Genomic DNA, 23371 nt, shown 5'->3' on the forward strand with positions numbered 1-23371 from the left:
CTATGTGCAAAGCACTGTTCTAAGCGCTGGGGGATACAAGGTGATCAGGTTGTCCCACGTGGGGCTCACAGTCTTAATCCCCATTTTACAGATGAGGGAACTGGGGCCCAGAGAAGTGAAGTGACTTGCCCAGGGTCACACAGCAGACATGTGGCGGAGCCGGGATTCAAACCCATGACCTCTGACTCCAAAGCCTGCACTCTTTCCACTGAGCCACGCTGCTTCACGCTTCTGAAGTAAAAGCAGAGATCCTGGAAACTTTAACTCTATCAACTGCTGATTTCCTACACCAAAAGTACGCATCCCCTTCTCACCTTGCCAAAAAGACAAGACTTCTCTGAAGGCAGTGTACTCGCCAAATATAGGACAGTCCTTTTTTTTTTTTTAAACACCAAAGTGACGATTTGCTATTCTCTCCCTGGTTTTTCCCCCGGATTTATGACTTCCCAAGGGTCCCAAGATGGACTTTAGTCCAGATAATAAGGCCAAAAACAACCAAGGAAATGATCCAGATGTGAAGGGATAGCACTTACTCAAAAAGAGCATTGTGGCCTCCAGAGCACAGGAACTTCTGCAGCATGAGGTGGTAGGGATACTTTCTCTCATCAAACAGCATGGGGGATGTGAAGCCAACGGAACAGATGAAGAAAGTCAGCCTGAGGAGCGGAAGAGAAAGTTAGCTAACGTTTCTACGGTTGGGTAGCTAAGAAACTACAGATATAATTATAATTGCTATGGTTCACGTAGAAGCTATGGATGGATGAAAGAGGGGCAAAATAAACCTCCCGATGGAATGACACCTATGGGATAGTGGGGTCATCATACAATCTGGGCTATTAATATCTGGGAGGTAAATGAATTAAGATGCTTATCCAATGAGAACTGGCACCTGAAAAGTCCACTCTCTAATGCCGATTTAAAAATCCTTTTCCCTGTCTCTCGGGGCCCATAATTTAAGGCTCTGAGGTACATTCTAGACCCAGACCTCATGATAGTAAAGTCCAAGGATCAAATAGTTAACCACTGAAGCACTCACCTGAACCTGGGAGTCGGTGTGTAAGGCGGCGGCTGCCAGGATAAGCCTTTGGTGAGGAGTTTGGTGAGAGCCGAGGCCGTCGATCTAGCTGCGGGTGTTGGGGCCGTGGTGGTGCTGGCTGCGTGGTGGCTCCTTCTCTGACGAACAGGAGATCCCACACACAGTTTAACGAGGAGTCCAAACAGCTCAGCAAGAGCTCGGCCTAACCTGGAGGAAGCTGAAAACCCGGAATGGTAAATCAGGTTGGTATCTGCCCATGGCTCTCCAATTCAAAATCTAGCCCCAGAATACTGCTACAGAGGCCTGTAAAATACCTGAATTTGGCATTTCCGTACCTCACCGTACCTCGTTCTCGCCTGTCCCGCCGTCGACCCCCGGCCCACGTCATCCCCCGGGCCTGGAATGCCCTCCCTCTGCCCATCCGCCAAGCTAGCTCTCTTCCTCCCTTCAAGGCCCTGCTGAGAGCTCACCTCCTCCAGGAGGCCTTCCCAGACTGAGCCCCTTCCTTCCTCTCCCCCTCGCCCCCCTCTCCATCCCCCCATCTTACCTCCTTCCCTTCCCCACCGCACCTGTATATATGTATATATGGTTGTACATATTTATTACTCTATTTATTTATTTATTTTACTTGTACATTTCTATCCTATTTATTTTATTTTGTTGGTATGCTTGGTTTTGTTCTCTGTCTCCCCCTTTTAGACTGTGAGCCCACTGTTGGGTAGGGACTGTCTCTATGTGTTGCCAATTTGTACTTCCCAAGCGCTTAGTACAGTGCTCTGCACAAAGTAAGCGCTCAATAAATACGATTGATTGATTGATTGATTTCCCTAAGTGTGAAACTAATTTCCCATCCACTTTGGCTCCTCGAGGAGAAGAGAAATACTCTCTGCTCTAACACCACTCATCATAGGGCCTTATACCAGGCAGGTCCTAAAGAACAAATACGTCTCTCATTCTCAAAAACACGTGGAGCCTCTTCCAGTATCATTCACCCATCAGAGCCTTCAGTTCCCATCTCCCAAAACTCTCAAAGGACCGCACCCATTGACCTGTAGTGAGTAAACTGGAACGTGAGCTACTGAACGTAAGAGGATCAGGGGCTCACGGGAGCAAGCAGTCCCCCCACTACTAGTTAACCCAGGCGGCCAGGCGGGTGGCAGAGGAATCCTCCGGGGATGAGACTAGGCTTGAGGTTCGGACGTGGGTTTAGCCACAGAGCCGCAGGTCCCGCAGGGCAGAGGGACTGCCACCCGGCCAACCGTGGACTGGGCACTGCGCTTTAAACCCGCACCACAGCTCAGGTGCTCCAACCCCTCCCTTATCCCAACTATTCCCCAGGCTGGGAAGGGGGATCAGGATTGAGGCAGGTAGGCAGTTGGCTCTCACAGGGAGCTGAGTGAGAATGGAAATCCCCACACACCCCCCTCTACACCCCAAGCCACAGCAGTTTGCTAGCATGGGGTAACAGGTGGAGCCGATCCCATGGAAAAGACTGTCCTCCCCAGTGTTTAGCACGGTGCTGGACACAAAGCAAGTGCTTAAAGCCGCAACTATTTTTACTGTAATATGCCAAAGTTGAAAAAGTACCAGTTTAGATCACATCTCCTCCAAAAGGCCTTCCCCGCTTAAACCCTCTTTTCCCCGCTTGCTCTACCTTCTTCTGCATTGTCTATGAACCTGGATCTTTGACCTTTGGGTGTTTGAAAGTTACCCCAACTTCAAACCCACGGCACTTATGTACATGCCCATAAATTATACATTATATATTACTTATTTAATGCCAATTTGTACTTCCCAAGCGCTTAGTACAGTGCTCTGCACATAGTAAGCGCTCAATAAATTCGATTGATGATGATGATGATGATAGTCTCCCCGTATAGACTGAAAGCTCATAGGGGGAGGGAACAAATCTTCCAATTCTGCTGTATTTTACTCTCCCAAGTGTTTAGTACAGTGCTCTGCACCTAGTAGGGCTTAGAACAGTGCTTAACACATAGTAATCTCTTAACAAATACCATAATAATAGGAAGCACTCAAATACCACTGATCGATTATAAGCAGAGTTAAAAAAACGGCCATCCCTTCGGCCACTCGACTCTTCCATGCGTGAAATCCAAAACTAGATCATTTTTGCAGGGCTAGAAGCTGCTGCTGTTGAACAGCTCAGAGAACTGACCTGATAGCAAAGGCTTTATCTGTTTGATTCTGGCTGCCATAGCTGGGGTTATTTTTGATTTCCCTTTGGGGTCGGAAGTACTGGGTTCATCTGTTTCCATAGGGGCCAGGGTGTCGCCATCCAGTCCGATTCCTTCCAATAATCCCTGGGCAGAAGTCTCCACGCTCCCAGCTGCTCCTTCTGTTTCACCTTCTACACAGCCAAAAAAGGGGAACAGTGCAATTACTTTAGAGCCTTAGGATAGAAGACTTTAATACTGCTTTATTTAACACCTTGTTATTAAACGCATAAAGGCAGGCTCTGGTAGTTCAGACTCTACTCTTCCCAACCTCTGTATCGGTTTAGTTACCCCTAGATTCATTTATCAGACGTGATCCCAGAGCGTATAAAGAAATGCCCATTTAGCTTTGTTCAGATTACCTGTCCGTTTGGCTCCCTGGCCTGTACTGGTGGTTGCTTTTTCTTCCTTGGGAACCAGCTTCTGCATGTCTGCCTGTCCAAACTCACATCCAGAGGGTAGGCTGCGAATACAACACAATTAATGAAGAAACGGACTGTCTCTCAGCTGTGGCTACCTTACAATACCAAAAGAAGCCCCATCGGCTCCCCCAAAATCAGCACCTCCTTAATGTTTGCTGAGACAAAGGGAGGTGCTCCTTCCATTCTTACCTGTTTGGTGTGCAGAGTGAGAGCAATACTGTGCTTTCCCACACCAGGGAACAGTACAACTGACTCAGTTTACTCAGGACACTCAGGCCCAGCTGGGAGCCCCACTGGTTCACAGAGATGGCTCGGATCTCGCTCTGCCAAGAAAAAGGAGAAGCAACCATGGCCTAGTGAAAAGAGCTCGGGCCAGGGAGTGGGGAGACCTGGATTCTAATCCCAGATCCCCACTTGTCTGCTCTGTGGCCTTGGGCATGTCACATCACTTCTCTGGGCCTTAGTTTCCCCACCTGTAATGTGGAGATTACATCCTACTCCCTCCTGGACACTTGAAGCCTAAATGGGACAGGGACTGTGTCCAACATGGTTAGTAACTACCCTACTCGCTAAGCACTTACTATGTGTCATGTACTGCGTGTACACACACACACAAATGGCTATATCCAAGTTCACATTTGGGTGGCTAAAAGCAGATTACATGTCGTGAGGTCAGGGAATGTGTCTACTGTCTACTCTTCTGTATTATACATCCCCCCGAGTGCTTAGTTCAGTACTCTGCACACAGTAAGTACTCAAAAAATACCACTAAATGATGGAAGAAATTAAAGTGGTCTGAGGCAAAACTGTCACAGGCACCCCTTTGACTGCTAAGAACTTTTTAAAAATTAGATGCCTGCCTCTACCTCTCGCTCTGCTCCTCCCACCCAAAATTTATCCTAACACAGGTGAATGTTCTATTCTGTTGGCCAACCGAGAAGAAAGGCACTACTTTTGAAACTCAGCCCCTTCTCTAACCAGGAAGGAGATCACGAACATTTCTTATATCCCCAATTTTCTTTTGCCCACTACATATTCCGCTAGCGGTCTTATCACCTTCCACTAAGAGAGCAGTGGGACCTATACATGAGACCTATGGCATCATTTGCAGTAGCTTCTGGACCCCGCTCACCTGTCCGACCCTGCAGGTGTGAACAAACATCATGATGTAGGCATGTGCAGCAGTGAGGGCGTGCAGCAAAGGGGTAGCCTGGGCAGAAAGGGTGGCATCAGCCACGTTGCCAGCACACGCTAACTCTCGCAGTAATACTGATCCTCCGGGTGCTTCAATTGGCCGATGGAGTGGTTCCAGAGAGGAGAGTATTGAGTCCAGCTGAAGAAGCCCTTCCTGAAGAACTTTTGGCTCGTGTGATAGCGTCTGAAACCAAACAAATCGGGGTTTTTTTTTTTAAGAATTTCTGTCCCATTTTCAAAATACAACCATTTCCTAGAGCACCCAATAGAACTTTCTACTTCAGGTCACCTGGCAAACCAATCTTATATACAGTACCTTAAAAAAAAAAAACCCAGACATTACTATTCCCAATCAGTATAACATACACCCATTACTAAGAGGCTGTTATAAAGACCTTAACTTTGGGGCTGTTTCTCAGCTGGGTGCCCTCTTTTGAAAGAACACTTAAAGGAAAAAGACCTGAAAGACTCGCCTAAACCTATTCATGAACACAAAGAAAAAGGTAAGGTCATTCCACGAAAAGTATGACAATTTTGGCCGGTTAGAGAAACTATTCCTCCTATGCATTTCAATCAGTCTTGTATTATATCCCCACTGTTGGGTAGGGACTGTCTCTATATGTTGCCAACTTGTACTTCCCAAGCGCTTAGTACAGTGCTCTGCACACAGTAAGTGCTCAATAAATATGATTGATGATGATATCGATTGATTTTTACAATAAATCCAAACAACAGCATATTGGAATGAACACAAAGCTCAATGATTTGAGCTTTGCACCTCGTGATCCTTAAGTCAGAGAGGAATGAGTCAATTATATAGCTAGCTGACATTCATCTGCTTTGAATCCAAAAACTTTCTAATCCTATGATCTGAACCTGGAAAGTGACAGGAAGAAAAGAACAGATGAAAAAAAAAGGAGAAACATTTCTTCAGGAATATGACTTCCCAAATTCTTAAATGGAGAATTGCCAATAACTCTGTGGCGGGGCGTGATGTGGAAAAGGAAGGAGAGGGGGGTGAAAAGGTAGCTCATTCAACACTTACTAATATGGATTTGCAGACTCCGGCCACAGCCTGACAGGCAGCAGACGTGGGAAAGTCGATGGGCAGGTTCGGAAGGCCCAGGATGGTCACCAGAGGCAAGAGACCTTTCTGATTCACGAACTCTTGACAGTGGTCATCTGTTGTGTTGTTACTGAGAATAGACTCCACAAACTTCATCTAGGAAAGAACGTTACTTCTTAAATTTACCATTCTCTTTTACATCTTGTCGCATCTGCTTTGCACTCTTCATTCCACTCAAAGATCAATTCCCAACTGCGTATCCTTTCCCAGCACTTTGTACATAGTGAGCGCTTCATAAATAACCATTACTACTACCGGCTCTGAGTCTCACCTCCTTCCCACTACTCATGGCTTTCACTCTGCTTGGAACTCCCTTCCACTTCAAATATGCCAAACGTTTCACTCCTCATCTTCAAAGTGCTTCTGGAAACCCAATTCCCCACATCGTGCCATTCCCAGTCACCACCTTTGGTGAAGTATATACTCATTTATTCATTCCTTTTAGCAATTTACAAATCCATTTGTTTTTCCATAAGTTTACTCAATTAAAACTATGTTTTGCACAGCTCTTCACTGTTTGTATATAATTCACACCTCACTGCTTCCCCCACATCAGATTTTAAAAAATGCCTTTCGATTTTACTGTACTTTTCCAAGTGCCAGAAGCGTGCTCTGCAAATGGTAGGCCCTCAATCAATGCTAATGAATTGCTCTTGCTCCCATTGTACATTTTACCCAATTACCCATGATGTACAAGACCTTTTCAGGCACAAGCTCAGAGATGAGGATTACTACAGGAAAAACCTGTGTAGATATGTGAGGTGATCATCCCTCTGGTTGCTCCTCCCAGGCACCCTCTCTGGGCTTTTCAGAGAGCTTGAGGGACTGCTTTTGGTCAGAAATCTGGCCAAAAAAAGGGTAGGGACCCAACCCTCTCTGCTCCAGGTGCTTGACAGAGCCAGAGCACGTAGCTGAATTTATGGAAGAAGGTGCGGCCAAAACAAACATCTCCCTTAGAAGTTAGAGCCAAACCACAATGGTTGATAATTGAAGATGGAGTGGACTTCGTGCTTCTATTCTATGGGGGCACTGCTCAGGATTAAAATCGTGGCTGCCAAACGCCTGATAAAGTGGGATGAAATTAATCTTTGGAAGATGATGACTGCTATTTGAAATAGACAAACATAGTTGCCAAGTCCCCTTGGAGATGGGCTTGTCCCATAAAAGCAAGGAGGGTCCCAGGTAACAAAAATCCTGTTTTTATCAAACCTGACTTATCTGGAATGATTTAGGTAGTAAAGTCCAGCTCTCTTAGGGATTTGGGATTCCGAAAAAATACCAACCAAAATGATTTCATGTGAAAGGTGGAGACCACCTTCTAAAGATTTGTAATCTTGCACTGATTTTGAAGATTCTGAAAAAAAGCGAGAAGTTGACCACTCTGGAGTTTACTGACGTCTGGGCAGAGATAAAGGCAGCATCTTCCAGAGTTACGCAAAGCCGTGGTCAGCTGGATGAGAAAGTTAATATCCCAAGAAATAGAAATGGCCTGTCTGGTACATTACTCTTCAATGGTCTCTTATTGCACTAGATCTTAAAGGGGGAAGTCCCCACCAATCCAAGACTTCACTTCTATTCCTAGATTACCCCAGCCAAATTTAAACAAAGGATCTGCCACAGATCAAAAAACTTACCACGTTGAGGATGTAATCCATGAGTGGGATAGGGATCCGCTCTTCTGTCCCAACAACCCTATTAAAGAGAAAGACAATTGTTACATACTGATCAGTTATCAGAAAACAGAAGCAAATAGGATGGTGCCAAACCTCAAACCAAAATCAAGCCAAATATGCAAAGCTCTTGGCATCTACAAATGGCAAACTGGAACAGGTATCCAACACCAAACAGAGCACCACTTCTTGAAGTGTAACTGGGTAATGGAAAGGGAGGGTGGTAAAAGAAAGCAGTTTCCCATATCCCAATAAAAAAGATTTTAAGAACATTTTTTATTCCCCAATCCCAAATTTTTATAGGAGGAACTCAAAAATAAGGCTACTGGATTCTTCTTTCGTATTTTGAATACAGCACGTAAGATAATATATTTTTCAACTTGTAGGAAAAAAAACACCAGCCCCACATTTACAAAGAACAGGACACAAACTGCTGGGGTACTGGAGTCCTGGGGTAGGAGCTTAAAGCTTTAAGGGGAGATCACAATCCCTTCTCCATATGTGCTGCCATTCCTGAGAGCTGAACTACTGTCTATACACTACCAATTTTCACTACCAATTTTCATTACACAATAAGAAGCAGGATGAACAGATCTGCTTAGTCAAGTAGAATACCAGAGTGGCTTCAACCCTACTAAGGATTACAAGTCAAACTTGATAGCAAAAACCTGAACCAGGTCATACAAAAAAGACTGTGATCAACTGCAGTTGTAGCTACCGTGTACATTTTAAATCACCTCTTTTCCCTAAACCACTGCACTCCCATACCTGTCAAAATGTTGAACAAGCAATCAAATGAAAAAAAACTTTGAGACTCCCAACATTTTTAGGTTTTACAATAGCCCAGATAGGTTCAAGCCTCAGAAACTAGGAACATCAAACTTGAAACTCGGAAAAAAATTGCCATTCACTTCAGATTGATCCATGCTTACCAACTTATAGCACCCTATCAACTGACAAAAGGCTCAACCATCTAAACTTAACCCACCAAGGATGGGCACCTGGATGTGCCATGGAATGGATAAGCAACGTATAGGCCTCAGTGGATTAAAAGTTCTGCAAAAACAACACAACTCTTAGTGATTAAGAGCTGCTATGAGGTTGTCAAATTCTAGGAGAGGAACCAAGAAAACTGTTCCAGACCTCCGTCTCTGACTTCAAGCCTAATGTCACTCGACCAAGTTGCTGATGCCACTGTCTGCGATCAAAGTCCAGGTGGCAGCAATAGGCTAGGCCTTTCAGATAGGGTCACAGTGAAATTTGAACAAAGGTGAGTATCTTCAAGATGACTAAAACAGTCTCTAATTTACCGAAAAGGATTTCACGGTACTAATGAAGCAAAGACTCATTCTCTAATTTACCAAACAGGATTTCACTGTACAAAGATACTTAGACTGTGGGTCCTACATGGGACAGAGACCATGTTCAACCTACTAAACTCGTATTTACCCTAGTGTTAGAACAGTACTTAACACACAACATATGCTTAAATTAATCACATTTATTAGGTGCTTACTCTGTGCACAACACAAGCCCACTATGAATTTACAGTCTAGATGGAGCTAACTGCCATTAAGAAAACACAAAAAAATTCCAGGCTTTGCATTTGGTAACTGAGAGCATAGGTTGTGAAGCTAACGGATATTTTCATTCTTTAGCCTAATACTAATCTACTTAAAACCCCTGCTAATCAAGATATAGGAAGGATCACTCTGAAGAATGCCTAACATTTAAACCCTTAAGCAACACTTCTGATGGATTAACCACCCACAACCTGGAAGCAGGAGACAGTTAATTTCATTCTTTTGTTTGAGTAGAGGGAAATTAAAAATATCCACGAATTAAAACTTCTGCTTCTTCCTTCCCTCTCCCCAGTTTCACTTTTAGGCAGCAGTCAGCTTCAAAGGGGCTTTAATAAAAATGCTGTGTAGCAGGGGAAAAAAATCCGTGCTGATTCTTTTGCAGTGGTTCCCACTGGAGAGGACTGCCTATTCTTTACACTGTACAAGAGTTCTGTTTATATAAGGGAGAGACCAAATTCTCCTAAAATGGGAGGAGAATTTGCAGAACATCACATTAAAGAGAATTCACACTGTAGTATGCACCATGTCTGGGCTTACTTTGTTAGAACAATGTTCCCTAATCCTGTTACTGCATTCCAGCCAGAACACATACTGAAACCATGTGTTCTGGCTGCCCTGCTTACTTCTCTTGTCCATAAAGTTGCAGAAACACTACTGCTCTCCCTGCTGCCTTTAAGTTACACTATGAAAACTATCCTATCCTCCCAGCCCAAACTACATATCAGCTACTTGCCTCTGAGGGACGCGATGAAAGTCACCGCGTTACTGTCGTGCCTCAATGGGTGGTTCCAATCAATGGTGTTCGTATTTGCTTACTGGGTGCATAGCACTGTATTAAGGGCTTGGGAGAATACAACAGAGTTGGCAGACGCATTCCTCGCACTCAACGAGCTTACAGTCCTTCTAGAGGTCTACACTGCCACAATTCAGTGCTCCCAATTTCCAGCTCTGTGACTTTCTGCCCTACTTTTAGTAGTAACAACATTCATTAAGCATTTACTGCACCCACAACACTGTATTAAACATTTGTAAAGAGTAGACAGATGGGAATGAGATACGAATCCTGCCCCTCGAGGGGACATGAAACCCCTACGCTATGACTGCTCGCTTTCCCAAAGGTCCAACCTTACTTCTGGGGAGATAATGAGCATGCCTCTCCCTTCAATATGAATGACTCTGCCTGAAGGAGAATGACGACTATACAGCTCTGGTCCAGCAAGACGATCTCCCCTAGACAATTTGGATTCTCTGTAAATGAAGCTGAAGAACAAACTGTTCTAAACCTTTGGACTGCAATTCACGGGATCTATGAGATCTTCATCACCCAGGAAACGCAATCTGCGGACCTCGAGGAAAACGAAGAACAATCATCTGCCTCCACGGCAGATGAAAGACATGCCATCTGATCGGCAAAGTAGATTCCCTGTTGACTATGACTTCACCACTGGAAGAACGCTTCAAATGATAAGAACTAAGCCAAATTAAAGGTAAGAAACGGGCCCATATGCAAAAGACTTTAAGACGATGGGAATGGCACCTATGAAAGCATTAAAATGTACTGATGACCTTAACTTTCCGCTCACTTTTATTTCTGCATCAGCTACTCCTGGAAATGCCTTGGCGATGAGAAGGTATGCAAAACGAGCACAAAGCAGCCACCAGAAAGTATGCTACGAAAGCCACCATCCAGTAGTTGCTTGGGAGAAAAACCTGAATTTGGTTCAGTCTTATTTCAGTCTGGCAAAGACATGTGCTTAGGCGTGGCAGGGAACTGATACCACCAAAAATAAAAAATCCTTCTGAATTCAGAAGTCGCTTTCCTGCACCACCAACGTATGTATGTTCAGCAGCTGGGTGAATGACACCCATCGACATGAGAACACTTACTGCTGGCTTGGCTCCGTTTCATTCTGCTGGGTGGCGTTGAAACTCTGCATGGCCTGCACCTCTTCCTCTTCCTCATCCTCACTGGAGGCCTCTTCGGCTGCGTGATTGGACCGAGGCGGAGGAGCAGTGGCTGTGCCGTCGGCTTTCTGGATGGATGGCTTCTGACAAATGTACTTGGGGTCTCTTCCAAGATTGCAGATCTCCTCTAGTAACTGAAAGGTACGTGAAATGATATCAGTGGCTGAACTGGGCCAAGATGGGAAAATAAATTAAGCACAGAGATTCAGGTCTTGTCAACTATACCACTCATAAGAGGAAGGAGGATAGGCTTCCCCCCACCCGCCCCCACTTGAAGGTGGATGGAAAAAAATGATGACCACAATGTTGCCAGCAATCTCCCCCAAAGCTGAGTAATTACTTATTCCTTTAATTGAAAGAATCCTGCTCATGGCAAGATTGTAGCCACCCATGTGGGAGAGAAAAAAAATTTTAAATTTTGTGCTTGAAAATTGCCACGCACTCTTTCTGGTCACTTGCCACTATGGGTGAGCACTACTTAGGCACCTACTGAATGGCTGAGCAGAGAGATACGCCCTGGGGCCAGCAAGGCATGTACAGGAGTTGTTTTTACAGTAGCAGTGACTGCTTTCACTCTCACTGGTTTCCCTGTGCCTGGAGACATGCGCTGAGAGGCAGCCGCCCAGTCAATCTTATTTATTAAGCATTTACCATGTGCACAGCACTGTACTATGCGCTTGGGAGAATACTATATTTGAACAGAGTTGGTATTCATTCATTCAATCGCATTTATTGAGTGCTTACCGTATGCTGAACACTGTATTAAGCGCTTGGGAAGTACAAATCGGCAACATATAGAGATGGTCCCTACCCAACTACAGCACAGTAGACCTGTTCCCTTCCCAGAGTGAGCATACAGTCACAAACCCTGTAACTCCAAGACTTCAAAAGAAGCAGAAACACTGTGCCCTCACCTCTTTTGGGGCCGCCATTAAATATGACGCTTCACAGCAAAATATGACGAAGACTCAAAGCAGATAGATCTAGCATCTCGAATGTTTCTCTTAATAGCGTTTTCCTAATTTATCCCTTCCTACCTTGATGATGGCCGTCGTGGCATCGGTTTTGAGTGTAGGCTGATGTCTCATCAGTTCATCCACAGCACTGCCCAAGTTGGACGCAGTGTCGCCTGGAAGAGAGAGACATCACTAAAGCAGAAAAACAATGTTATCTAAACCCCTCCTAATATTGAAAACCGGCTCTGTAGTTCCAGTTTGTCAGTGGTGGGATTGGAAGAGAGGTTTCTAGGATAGGTTAGAGAGCCTCCTAATTCTTGGCACTCCTGCACTATCTCACACCAAGAAAAGCCACCACCAGGGTAAGGCCAATCTACTCCAATACGTGGCTTAAAGTGACTGTATATGCTGCATGCCGCCTCAGTGACTTATGCTTCCAGGCTCAGCACCCATCTCGCCCAACAAGTTTAGTTGGATTTCCTTAGCAGACGGATAGTACTGAGAAAACAAAACAAAAAACCAAAATAAAAAAACCACCAACCCTTCAGATGCCCAGGCGACGAGTGCCGGTGCATTCTACAACGGAGGCCTAGAAGCAGGAAATGCATTTGCAAGAACTGGAATGGACCGTTTTGGCTGCCTACATCTGTGAAAAAGGCACTAATGGTCTGGTCTCTCCGATATGTGGAAAGAGCAAATTCTGAACAATCCCAGAACGGGCCACAGACTTCAGGTACCGGACTAGGGTGGTGTTAGGACCAAGGGGATTGTTTTCCATTGATAACCACTGGGCTAATTCATGCGGGGAGTCGATGCAGACAGCATTAACTTGACGTTAGAGACAGCTCAACTAAAATGCCCGGAAAGCCTCTGATCGTAGAGGCTATGAGTCAAGTGTTTCAATAAACCTAAAAGAATGCATTTTGAGAACAGAGCATTCAGTTGGGGAAGAAGCCGAGGGAATTGGTATGAGGATGCTACTCTGGCAGATTTCAATTTTCTAACCTACATATGCTGCCTAGTGAATCAAAAATTCAAAACCTAGCCCCTAACAGCCTGGGGACTTACCCAGTGGATCAGAGCTTCTTCTCCTCCGCATGGCAGGTAGATAGTCTGGGGAAAGTAGGACTTTGAAGAGACGCTCAAAAGGCTGGCACTGCACAAATGACTGAAGGCCACGTGCATTTAAACACAGGGCACTGAACACATTTGGAAGCGATCCTAGAACTTCTCTGGTTGCAGGAACCTGGAGGAAAAGCAACCAAATCAGTCAAACGAATGGGCTGCACTGCAATCAGCTGCAAAGAGACTAAAGTAACTCCCATTGCCTTTACATCACTCTCCGCCTTTGCTCGCCCCCCGCCCACCTCACTTAAGGGGCAGGTGGCCAAATAGAGGTCCACAGGTGTTGAAGGGGAATCGGGCCTTGGGTTTCCAACTCCCCAGCCTGTGGTAGACCCAACCAGTACGGCCATTTATGACAAATCCAAAATGTCGTTTCATTTTCAGTGCAGAAAACTACTGAATCTGAAACTGTCAAGACTTCCAAAGTCATCAAAAAGAAATTTGAAGAAATCACTGGAACCACGAAGGAGGGACGGCTCCCAAGCTTCCAATATGTCAGTTTCTCCTTTTCTGGACCCTTCCTTGATGGACAGTGGGGTTGAAGTAACTGTAGAGAACTCTACAAAGCCTGAGTGCGAGGGGGTGAATCGCTGTCCCCATAGCTTTTCAGTAAGGGTTGGCGGTTGAAAGCCAGACCACCGAGGCCCCTGGAGTCAGAAAGGAATCAGGAGTCCAGACGTCAGCTCAGCCTCTTGTACCCTGCCAGTACGCAAAGGATAATGAAGCCGCTGCAGTCACGTTACAGGTCCTCACAAAGCTGCAGGATGGGGTTGAGAGGACGCTTGCCCAGAAAGGAGGACAAGAAAGGTGACAGTGGAGGAGCACTGTGAAAGTACCTTTTGATTCTTCCTCTGTCCTCTCAGAGCCCTGTCATAATACAGCCTAGCTAAGCTCCCAAAGTACCCAACCATAAGACCAGCTAGTATTCGTGATGGCATTTCTGCTCTTGCACAGCTGCCTCAAGGACCAGCAATCCAAGAGACAACTGCTGTATGGCATAAAGTGCCTGTTGGGAGGTGAATTCTGAGTCACGTCCCGTACGGTGGCCCTCGACCTTGTCGACAACTGGACGCTGCAGAAAGCAACCTCGACAGTCCCAGGAATTCAGGATTATAGGCCTTGGAGGCCAAGTTTGTCCACACAGAGGTCAAAAATCTCAGGGAAATTCCGAACAAAAACCATCCAGTTTACATTCGTTTCATGGTACACTGTTGAAATACCTACAGAGGTGCATTAAGGTTAAATTTTGACCACCCCAGTCACTAAACCTGCTCTTTCAATTCAACAGAGAAGAACTTACGTCTTTGATGAGGAGGGCATGCAGCATTACATCTGTTAGACCATTGTCCTGCAGTGAGGACAACAGTGATGGCTCTTGGAACACGAAAACCGTCACTACTTCAGTAGCTGCAGATCAAAGCGGAAGAAAGTGTAATCGTTATGCTCCAGGTTTTAACAAAGCTGCTTCCCCTCCCTACCTACCCAAATGCTTCAAAAAACCTACCCTGCTTCATGACCAATACCATTAATTCCTACCTCAAGACCTCAAGCGCTTAGTACAGTGCTCTGCACACAGTAAGCGCTCAATAAATACGACAATGAAGACCCTAGCCGCTTCTACCGAAATTCCTTATCTTCTATGCCTAAACAGCCTGGATAACCCAGGCAAGAAAGTATGGGTCCACAACCCCACAAAAATCAATCTCTAAAGGAGCAAGAGTTACAAGTGCAGTTAAACTATGAATTAACTTACCCAAGAGGAAGAGGGATGGTCCATAATACTCTGCATTGCTGATGATGTGTTTTAGCGAGGTAGGCAAGGAGCCATCCATCACTAGCAAAGCGAGAATGCATAGTTTAGGTAAGAATAAAGACATTAGCATAGGTTAGGTATGTATAAAAACACTCTAAATTGCTCGTTTTCTGAAAAGCAGGTTAAAAAACAGGTTTGCGGGGAGGGCTTTAGGGGAAATGTTCAATGTACAAAGAGTTCTAGCATTATTGGTCCATAAAAAAAAAATTGAATGGCTGACCAGAACAAAGCCTTCAATTGTTGACCCATCAACATTCACATATGCAGTGTGGCCTAAAGGAAAAAGCCCAGGCATCACAGGACCTGGGTTCTAACCTCAGTCTGCCACTTGCCTGCTGTGTGACCTTGGAAAAGTCACAACTTCTCAGTAGCTCAGTTTCCTCATCTTCAAAATGTGGATTCAATACCTGCGCCCCTTCTTCCTTAAGACTGTGAGCCCCATGGGGGATCTAATTATCTTGTATCTATCTCAGCGCTTACGGACAGTGCTTGGCACGTATTAAGTGCTTAACAAATATCACAGGTATCATCATCAGTATTATTATGTGCGAGATCCATGTGGGCAGAGAACGTGTCTCTTGGCTGCTTCTCCATTACTTGGTACAGTGTAATGCAGCAAATGGGCTTTAAAATAACAGTAATGCTGCTATTCTGGGGATTCAACGTCTGTTCTCCATCCTGCTTAGACTGTGAGCCCCAGATGGGACAGGGGCTGTATCCTGCCTGATCGACAAGTTTCTACCCCAGGGCTTAGAACAGTGCTTGACACACAGCAGGTGCTCAACAAATACCATAAGAAAAAAATGTTTTGGGGCTACTGGTAACTGTATAGATTTCTTTTCATCATTACCACCAACCACTGGAATGGTACAGAAAGGCAACATTTTCAAATGCAAAGAAAGTCTTCTAGGCCCACTCTTTAGGAGAAATTCATGGATTGTTCTTTACTTCCTAAACTAAATGGCTCAAAAGGACAACACTGATTTGGCACATTACCATGACGTATTCCATCAGAGAAAGCTGGGTCCTGAATGGCCTTCTTAAGGAAATTCAGCATTGATTTCAGAAGTGCTGCTCGCTGCGGAATACACTGTACTCCTGGTATAGAGGGAAACAAAAAAAAAACAAACATATCATGAGGGAGTTCTTGTTTGACTACGAAGTTGATGTGTCCATGGTATATTGGGTACCTTATGACATATCAGAACAGATCTCCTAGGTTTCTAAGTGTGCTTCCTTACTTCCTCAGACAGCTTTCATTAAAAAAGAATGGGAAAAATGGGACTGAGGTACCTGAGGGGAAAATTTTCAGCTGAGAAAAGGCACAGAAGTTAAGGAGAACATATGAGGTTAAGAGGGGATTTTTACTTCTGACATTAGTGGAAATGGACAGAGAGGATAATGTAATTAAAGTGAAGTCAGGAGAAAAGCCTTGAAACCAAATGTAAGTAAAGCAGAGGTTAGAGGCCAGTGTTTCCTGGGTGACTCAGATCTTTTCTCCAAGAAACCTCCCCAAATGACAGTGAGTCAGGAACTTTGGCACCAACAAAAAAAAGGTAGCCTAGAAAAATGCTATTTAGTTTCAGGGCTACATACACAACTTAACTACGGAATACAGTCCGCTCTAGATTGCAGTAGTTCTACTCCTGACCTGCATTAACGAAAAAGCTTGAATTATTCCCACATGGTGTCTGCCACGCGCCTGTGTTTAATTGCTTCTTTTCAGACTGCCCCCTTATCACTCTTCAGGCTCTATTCTAAATGGAGAATGAAAACTCAAGTTCTAGAACTGACTGCATCTATGATAGGAATATCTGTACCCTAGGTAAGTCCATCTCCAGCTTTTAATCATAACTTACAGACTTGGAAAGGTAGCTAACAGGTTTCCACATGCTCTGACCCACTTCCTCTAGGGAGGATCGTCTCACCAAGCGATGCATGCAAATGGGAAAAGCTGAATTATGTGACAAGTGAATGGCAGTCAGTCTTTCCCTGGCCTAGCTGCTGAGACACTGGCTTCATTATGGAGAATCTGAAGCTGGCTCTCATCCAGGGATGAGTTCCTCTGCTTGGAACATGACCTCGACTTCCCTCATCACCGCTACCCTCCACGCAGGAGAGGTCCACTGACGCGGATCTGAGGGTGGGATTTACATTAGGAGGCTATTCCTACACACCAGTTCGGGGGGTAACAAGAATGTTACTACTGCTGAGGGCACTCTGCTGTCCCCTTGGTTCCGCATCGGCGGCCCGGTGATCTGTAGAGGTGGATGGGCCGGGGCTGCTTTCCATGGCTACGTCGGAAACTAGAGGGCAAAGAGAAAAATGAGGTTAGGTTTTAGGACGAGAAAGCTGGATACCCACTGGAAAAAGGAATAGGAGGAAGTTAGCCAAGTCATCTCATGGACCAAACAGTCGTCCAAGACATCTATAACGGACCAGTGATCTTTCGGGACTGGGTGTTAGGGCAAACGTTCCAAAGGACAGGTATTTCAAAGCAGACTATCTATCCTGCTATACAGGAGGATAAAAGCCTTTAGAGTCCACACTTTTGTCCAGAGCGGAAAACATTACAGAAAATATAAACCATGTGGTTAATATCTAGGTTTTACAGGGAATTCAAATACCATCCATATCAGTTTCCATCTCTTCTCCTTCCTGGGTTGTACTAGGTCTCTGAATCTTTGGCTTGATAACAAAAGGGCACTCCTTTCGGCACAAGTCCACTTCATGCTGCATTAAAAAAAAAAAAAGACAAGAAACTGATGAGTAGGAGTAATCGTACTTATTGCCTACTAGGTGCACAAAGCAGTTTGATGGAAAAAAAAATACACAAATGCAAAGTAGACAAGAGTAAAGGCAGGGAGGAGGATGGAGCCACAAAAGAGATGAAAACACAGAACTACTGGAAATAGGGTCAACGATAAGTACAACACAAGCAGTAGGGCACAGAGGCTCAAGGAACGGGATTTAGGTTTCCCGCAGCTCAGTCTGACAGCACACAAAAATTCCAACTATAGCGCAGCCATGGTCTCCCAAAAGTACTAAAAGTTAAGAAATTCTCATGCTGCCAGTCCCTGGGCTGGTGGGGAGTTTTAATGGGTGGTTTGGGGAGTGGGGGGGCACAGTCGGTGGGGCAGAGAGAAGAGCAGTTTCTCTCCTACATGTAAAGAGTATTAAAAGCAGTTTGGATGGATGCAGAGAATCTATACTTCACACTATCTCCAACAGCACATACAACATATGAAAGACCCACAACATGATCTCAGCACTTCAGACGCTTTTTTGGATCCCATACTGAAAGAAATTTAAAAAAAAGAGGTATGCATTTAAATACCTCTAATCTATAAATGAAGATGGATAATCCACTGTGAGACTGAAAGGCTGCCATATCCAGGTTGGTGATGAGGTCTACCACTCGGACGGCTCTGGTAACAAATGTTATCTGGTCCTGTTCATCTCCAAGAAATTTTATTACCTAGGCAGAGAAAAGACAGAAAAGGGAAGACCCCGCCACACACAATGTAATTTACATGACATAAAACATACAAGCTTTGTTCCTTTATACTGGATAAAATCAACTTCAAGTCAGGTGAATAAAACCCTAATAACGGTAAATAGATCAGATTTTGTAGAACATTTTTAGTAGTCAGTTGCCTGGAGGCTTTCCTCATCTTTCTTTGGTGTTAGCTTTGCAGTTCAAACAATTTTTCCTTTGTCACTGGGCCAAAAAAAAAAAAAAAAACACACCAGAAGCATACCTTAAGTAAGGCTTCCATCATTCCACATGATACCAGGGCTTCTCCACCTGCATCGTAACTGGCCAAATGGTACAGGAAAGAGAAGAGAGCAGTGGCAAACTGATGAGGATATGGTTCCATGGTAGGATCTGAAGAGAATAAAGCCAGAATTGAATGCGTTGGATACTGTGACGGTGAAACAAAGGGAACAGCTTTTGCCCTCATCCCAGATTCTCAGGCTTACCGATCATGGCTTGAATACAGTTCCGGACAAGAACCGGTAAGAATCCATGGTAGGAGGCAGTTCCAGTGCAGTCGATAATACTGCTCAGTTTTGGCGTTCTCTCCAAATGGACAATCGATGTTAAAGTCCTCAAAGAAGCTGCTTTAATGTCCTGAGAGCAGAATAAAAGGGACAATAAGTCAGTCTTTTCCTTTCTTCCCTCCCAGATCTTACCAAGCAGTGCTCTACTCAAAGTAAGCCCTTCATAAATACCACAGATTGAATAATGTTAGGTGAGAATGAAATGCAAAAGGGAAGGAAAGCGTCCCCCCCAAATCTCAAGTCAGCTTAAATTGAAAGAGGACAGAAATACTAATAATTGAGCAGTTTTCTTCCCATTTTAGATCTCGTTTGATACCCTTGGTAAAGTAGTCGAGGAAATTGCTCAGTATCTACATGACATAGCTTTAGTCTAAAATGAAAGAATAAAAACTTACCATCAGCTGTTTGTCTGTTATCTGAAGAACATCTACCAGCTCCTCTATCAAACCATTATACAGGATACTGTTTGCTGACTCTTGCAAGGCATTGGAGTACACTGAAGAAATAAATATTAAAAAAATAGATGCATACAGTGATGTCAAAACTAAGAAGGAGGAGAGAAATTCCATTTCAAAACAATCTCCTAGTGTTTTCATTTCGATTTCCTCACGTCTCTACCCAGTCAGGGACTTGGCCTGAAAAAAAAAGTCACTGGAAAGATAACACCAACTTGGTTGCTTTTCCCTTAAACGGCTATTATGCTCCCCCTACAAATTAAAAGTAAAATTTAGACAGTATAGTATAGATCAGCAGCTGGGGAAAGTTCCTCTTGAAATTATAATTTTTCTGTACAAATTTAAAATTGCTTTCCTCGGGTACTAATTTAGGGCAGGTTGTGGGGAAAAATATTTTCCAAATATAACTGGATCTCAAAAAAAATTAATATTTTGAAGAATGTAATTGGAGTACATCATTGTCATATAGATAGGATGCCCAAATGCAGTATTTGTAACCTATAGTACAGTGCTCTACACATAGTCAGCGCTCAATAAATACGATTGAATGAATGAACACTGAGCTCCCTTGTGCCTACTGACTTGTATTTAAGATTGGAGTAATGGGATGGCAACAAAGCAGCTGGCTTGAAATGGCATCAAACACAATGCATGACCACAGAAACCCATGATGACATTCAAAATTATGGGTTAGGGTAATTAAAATGGTATAAAGAGTCGATATAGAAAAGTATGCTTGGAAAAACTGGCTGGCAAAGTTAACGAGTTATCAAAATAATACTGGACAGCTGGCAACACGAGCAGAAAGGGTTTGAACTCATCATTCCACCTTCCTAATCGTGCTCTCGTCAACAGAGCCTGAGCTCTAGGAGAGAGGAAGTTTTTGTGTATCGAGGGCAGGGGGAGAAAATGCAGGTGTGATCCCTTGGCATGTTTACACACTGTTTCAATAATCCATGTTTCCCTAAAGATAGGTAAGGGACACACCAAATGATCACACAGATTGTGTAGCTGGCGATACTGAAGGGGAGATAGAAACTAATAGAAAAACAGAACAGATGCAAATCTCTTCTGTGGAGAGATCACTTGATCTTGTATGGAGTGAACCAAAAAAGATACTCCTAGGATAAGTCCCCTACCTCTACCAGGATAGATATGCTCAAGAATTTCATTTCACCCCAGTTTATTTCAAGATGGCCTATCCCAAAGTTTTGAGCCATCCAGATAGTATAGAACCAACTTTTGGTGTCCAGGGCATGGATAGCAGCATCCAGCTGGGACTGTAGAAAAGGAAACAGTGCAGAAATCAGATACCATTTTGGGAAAGTGTGGCTAAACATGGAATGTCAGCTTCCTGGCTAGATTGTAAATTTTGTGTTTCCAGGGGCCGTGCACTCTTCCAAGAACATAAGACATCATTCTACACAGAGACGGGGCTCAATTTATACTCAATCTTCTCTGTGAAGACTAACAAGAAAAGGGGCGAGGGGGGTGTATTTTGGTAAGCTTCCCAAAAACATAAAACTTGGGACCACAGCAGTGGCTTGGTTTAGATGATGCGATTCCATTGCTTCCGCCCCACAACCCAAAAAAAAAAAAAAAAAAAAAAAAAGCGGGGGGGGGGGGGGAAGAGACACGGTCACACAAGTCCTAATTGATGGACTTAAGCTTTAAATCAATCTTGTATGGGTGTTTCAGATAATACTGAGACGTGCTTGATCCAACTGGGCAAGACATTCCAGGAAAGTAAAAACAATGTACTCCAAAGAACTGAGTTCACTTTTGCAAATAAACTAGATTGGTGCTAAGACTCTAGCTTTCCAAGATTTTAGACATATAGTTCAGGGCATCCAATCTTGCTCTAAGGGGTTGGGAATCTACGACTCTTAGAATCAAATACGGCCCTCATTCAGCAGCCCGAAGAAGATGCCGTTAGCTTTGCCTCTAGAACAAAAAGTCAAGCAGAAAGTTGGGCTGTAAAGTGTTAGGCTGCTGTTCCCGAGCTGGAATGGGGCTAAAGGGGAGCCAAGGTGGCAGATTGAGCTCAAGCTATTCTCATCCTCTCCCACCCGCAGTAAAAAATAACCACCCTGAGGCAAGTCAACTGAGCCAGGTGGGGAAGGAGATTGCTCAATCCCAGGACAGGGCCTCATCTCATGCATGGTGCCCACAGATAGTGGTCACAGGTGGGTGGGCAGACTGTAGTTACATGCTGGTGCAGGGTTCATGTCCCATTGTGTGCCAAAGGTGCTGGGGGGCAAGGCGCACGGTGAGCCCACTGTTGGGTAGGGACTGTCTCTATATGTTGCCAATTTGTACTTCCCAAGCGCTTAGTACAGTGCTCTGCACATAGTAAGCGCTCAATAAATACGATTGATGATGATGATGATGATGTGTGTCATGAGCATTTACTGCAGGCTCCCACACACCGTGTCTAGTACAGGCTGAGTTAAGCAGCAGAGGAGGAAGAAAACTACCAGAAATAAGTTTAAGCTTCTCTCTTTCTCTCTCATCTCCCTTTTCCCTAGTGGGTAAGGTAGAACAAACGCCAATCTTACCAAACCTGCACGTGCCCACCTCACCCAGCTTCTCCTGCTGGCACTAATATGGGTAGAGTAGGGGGCTGCATGCAGAAAAGTTCTCCCAACCCCCAAATGTCTGACCTCCTTCCTTCCCAGCAGCTTCTTGGAGCCCGCTCCCCCTTGCAAAGGGGGAGCAAGCTGAGGAGCTACAGAGAGGAGTGGGAGGAAAAGGAGGAAGAGGGGCTGGGTCTGGAAAACAGTCAAGTATACAGGAGTATCTACGTTGGGTGGGGACTATCTGATCCCTGACTGAGATGAGATGTGGAAGCTCCTTCCATGGACGGACCGGGGTGAGGATTCCTTGATCAAAGGGGTGTGGGTCTGGACACAAGGATCTCGGGGTGAGGATTCCTTGATCAAAGGGATGTGGGTCTGGACACAAGGATCCACTCTCCAGCCTCCCTGAGGCAGGGAGCAGGGTCAGTGCCTTCTGGGGGCTGGTGGCCACCTGCCCTATCCAGTGGAGGAACCTGGGTAGGGTGCCCATTGCTGACAAAAGCTCCAGAGAGCTATCATTGCCAAGCACTGATCTAAGCACTGGGGAAGACACAAGCTAATCAGGCTGGATACAGTCCCTATCCCACATGAGGCTCACAGTCGAAGCAGGAGGAATCCCCATTTTGCATTTGAGGAACAAAAGACACAAAAGTTAAGTGACTTATCCAAGGTCACACAGGCAAGTGGTGGAGCTGGGATTCAACCCAAGTCCTCTGGCTCCAAGTCCTAGGTTTTATCTACTAAACCACGCTCCTTTCCCCTGATCTCTCTCCTTCCCTACACCCTTCATTTCCCATCCTCACAGGCAACAACAGCTGTTACTAAGAAGAGCTGCATGGCAGTTTTATCACACTGCGTCAGGTGCTCGGTGCTGCGATTCACGAGTCGCGTGGAGGGCTGTAAGTTGTGTGGCTTTTGGCACTCCAAGTGCTCAGACCTTTTATTCTGGACAAATGAAAAGTCGCTAACCCCTGCTCTACTTGGAAGCCAGGCCAACAATGCAAGGGCTTTGAGGATCTTGACCCCTGTCCTGCATGAGCATGAATCAAGCCCCAAGTCCACTGGACCTTTTGTTTCTGAATTCCAAGATAATGAGAAGATATCCTCATCTAGGTCAAAGAGCCACTAGGATCAGTGTCTTCCAGAAA

General features: G+C 44.8%; 1 protein-coding gene across 7 annotated transcripts in view; it reads right to left on the reverse strand.

The window, feature by feature from the left end:
- HUWE1 (HECT, UBA and WWE domain containing E3 ubiquitin protein ligase 1) overlaps nucleotides 1–23371 on the reverse strand; it is a 139028-nt gene that overhangs the window by 61398 nt on the left and 54259 nt on the right. For all 7 annotated transcript variants that reach the window (XM_038747643.1, XM_038747642.1, XM_038747647.1 and 4 more), the window contains 20 exons: nucleotides 19585–19685; nucleotides 19109–19259; nucleotides 18886–19013; nucleotides 18462–18602; nucleotides 17752–17857; nucleotides 17302–17430; nucleotides 16121–16222; nucleotides 15065–15145; nucleotides 14612–14718; nucleotides 13255–13432; nucleotides 12268–12359; nucleotides 11153–11364; nucleotides 7647–7704; nucleotides 5932–6108; nucleotides 4825–5070; nucleotides 3882–4015; nucleotides 3633–3733; nucleotides 3213–3404; nucleotides 1037–1253; nucleotides 534–656 (listed from right to left, as the gene is read on the reverse strand). In XM_038747643.1, the coding sequence (XP_038603571.1) occupies nucleotides 534–656; nucleotides 1037–1253; nucleotides 3213–3404; nucleotides 3633–3733; nucleotides 3882–4015; nucleotides 4825–5070; nucleotides 5932–6108; nucleotides 7647–7704; nucleotides 11153–11364; nucleotides 12268–12359; nucleotides 13255–13432; nucleotides 14612–14718; nucleotides 15065–15145; nucleotides 16121–16222; nucleotides 17302–17430; nucleotides 17752–17857; nucleotides 18462–18602; nucleotides 18886–19013; nucleotides 19109–19259; nucleotides 19585–19685 (2776 nt within the window). The remainder of the gene's footprint in view (nucleotides 1–533; nucleotides 657–1036; nucleotides 1254–3212; nucleotides 3405–3632; nucleotides 3734–3881; nucleotides 4016–4824; nucleotides 5071–5931; nucleotides 6109–7646; nucleotides 7705–11152; nucleotides 11365–12267; nucleotides 12360–13254; nucleotides 13433–14611; nucleotides 14719–15064; nucleotides 15146–16120; nucleotides 16223–17301; nucleotides 17431–17751; nucleotides 17858–18461; nucleotides 18603–18885; nucleotides 19014–19108; nucleotides 19260–19584; nucleotides 19686–23371) is intronic.

This window comes from Tachyglossus aculeatus, chromosome 6 (assembly GCF_015852505.1).
Source record: "Tachyglossus aculeatus isolate mTacAcu1 chromosome 6, mTacAcu1.pri, whole genome shotgun sequence".
Lineage (NCBI taxonomy): Eukaryota > Metazoa > Chordata > Mammalia > Monotremata > Tachyglossidae > Tachyglossus > Tachyglossus aculeatus.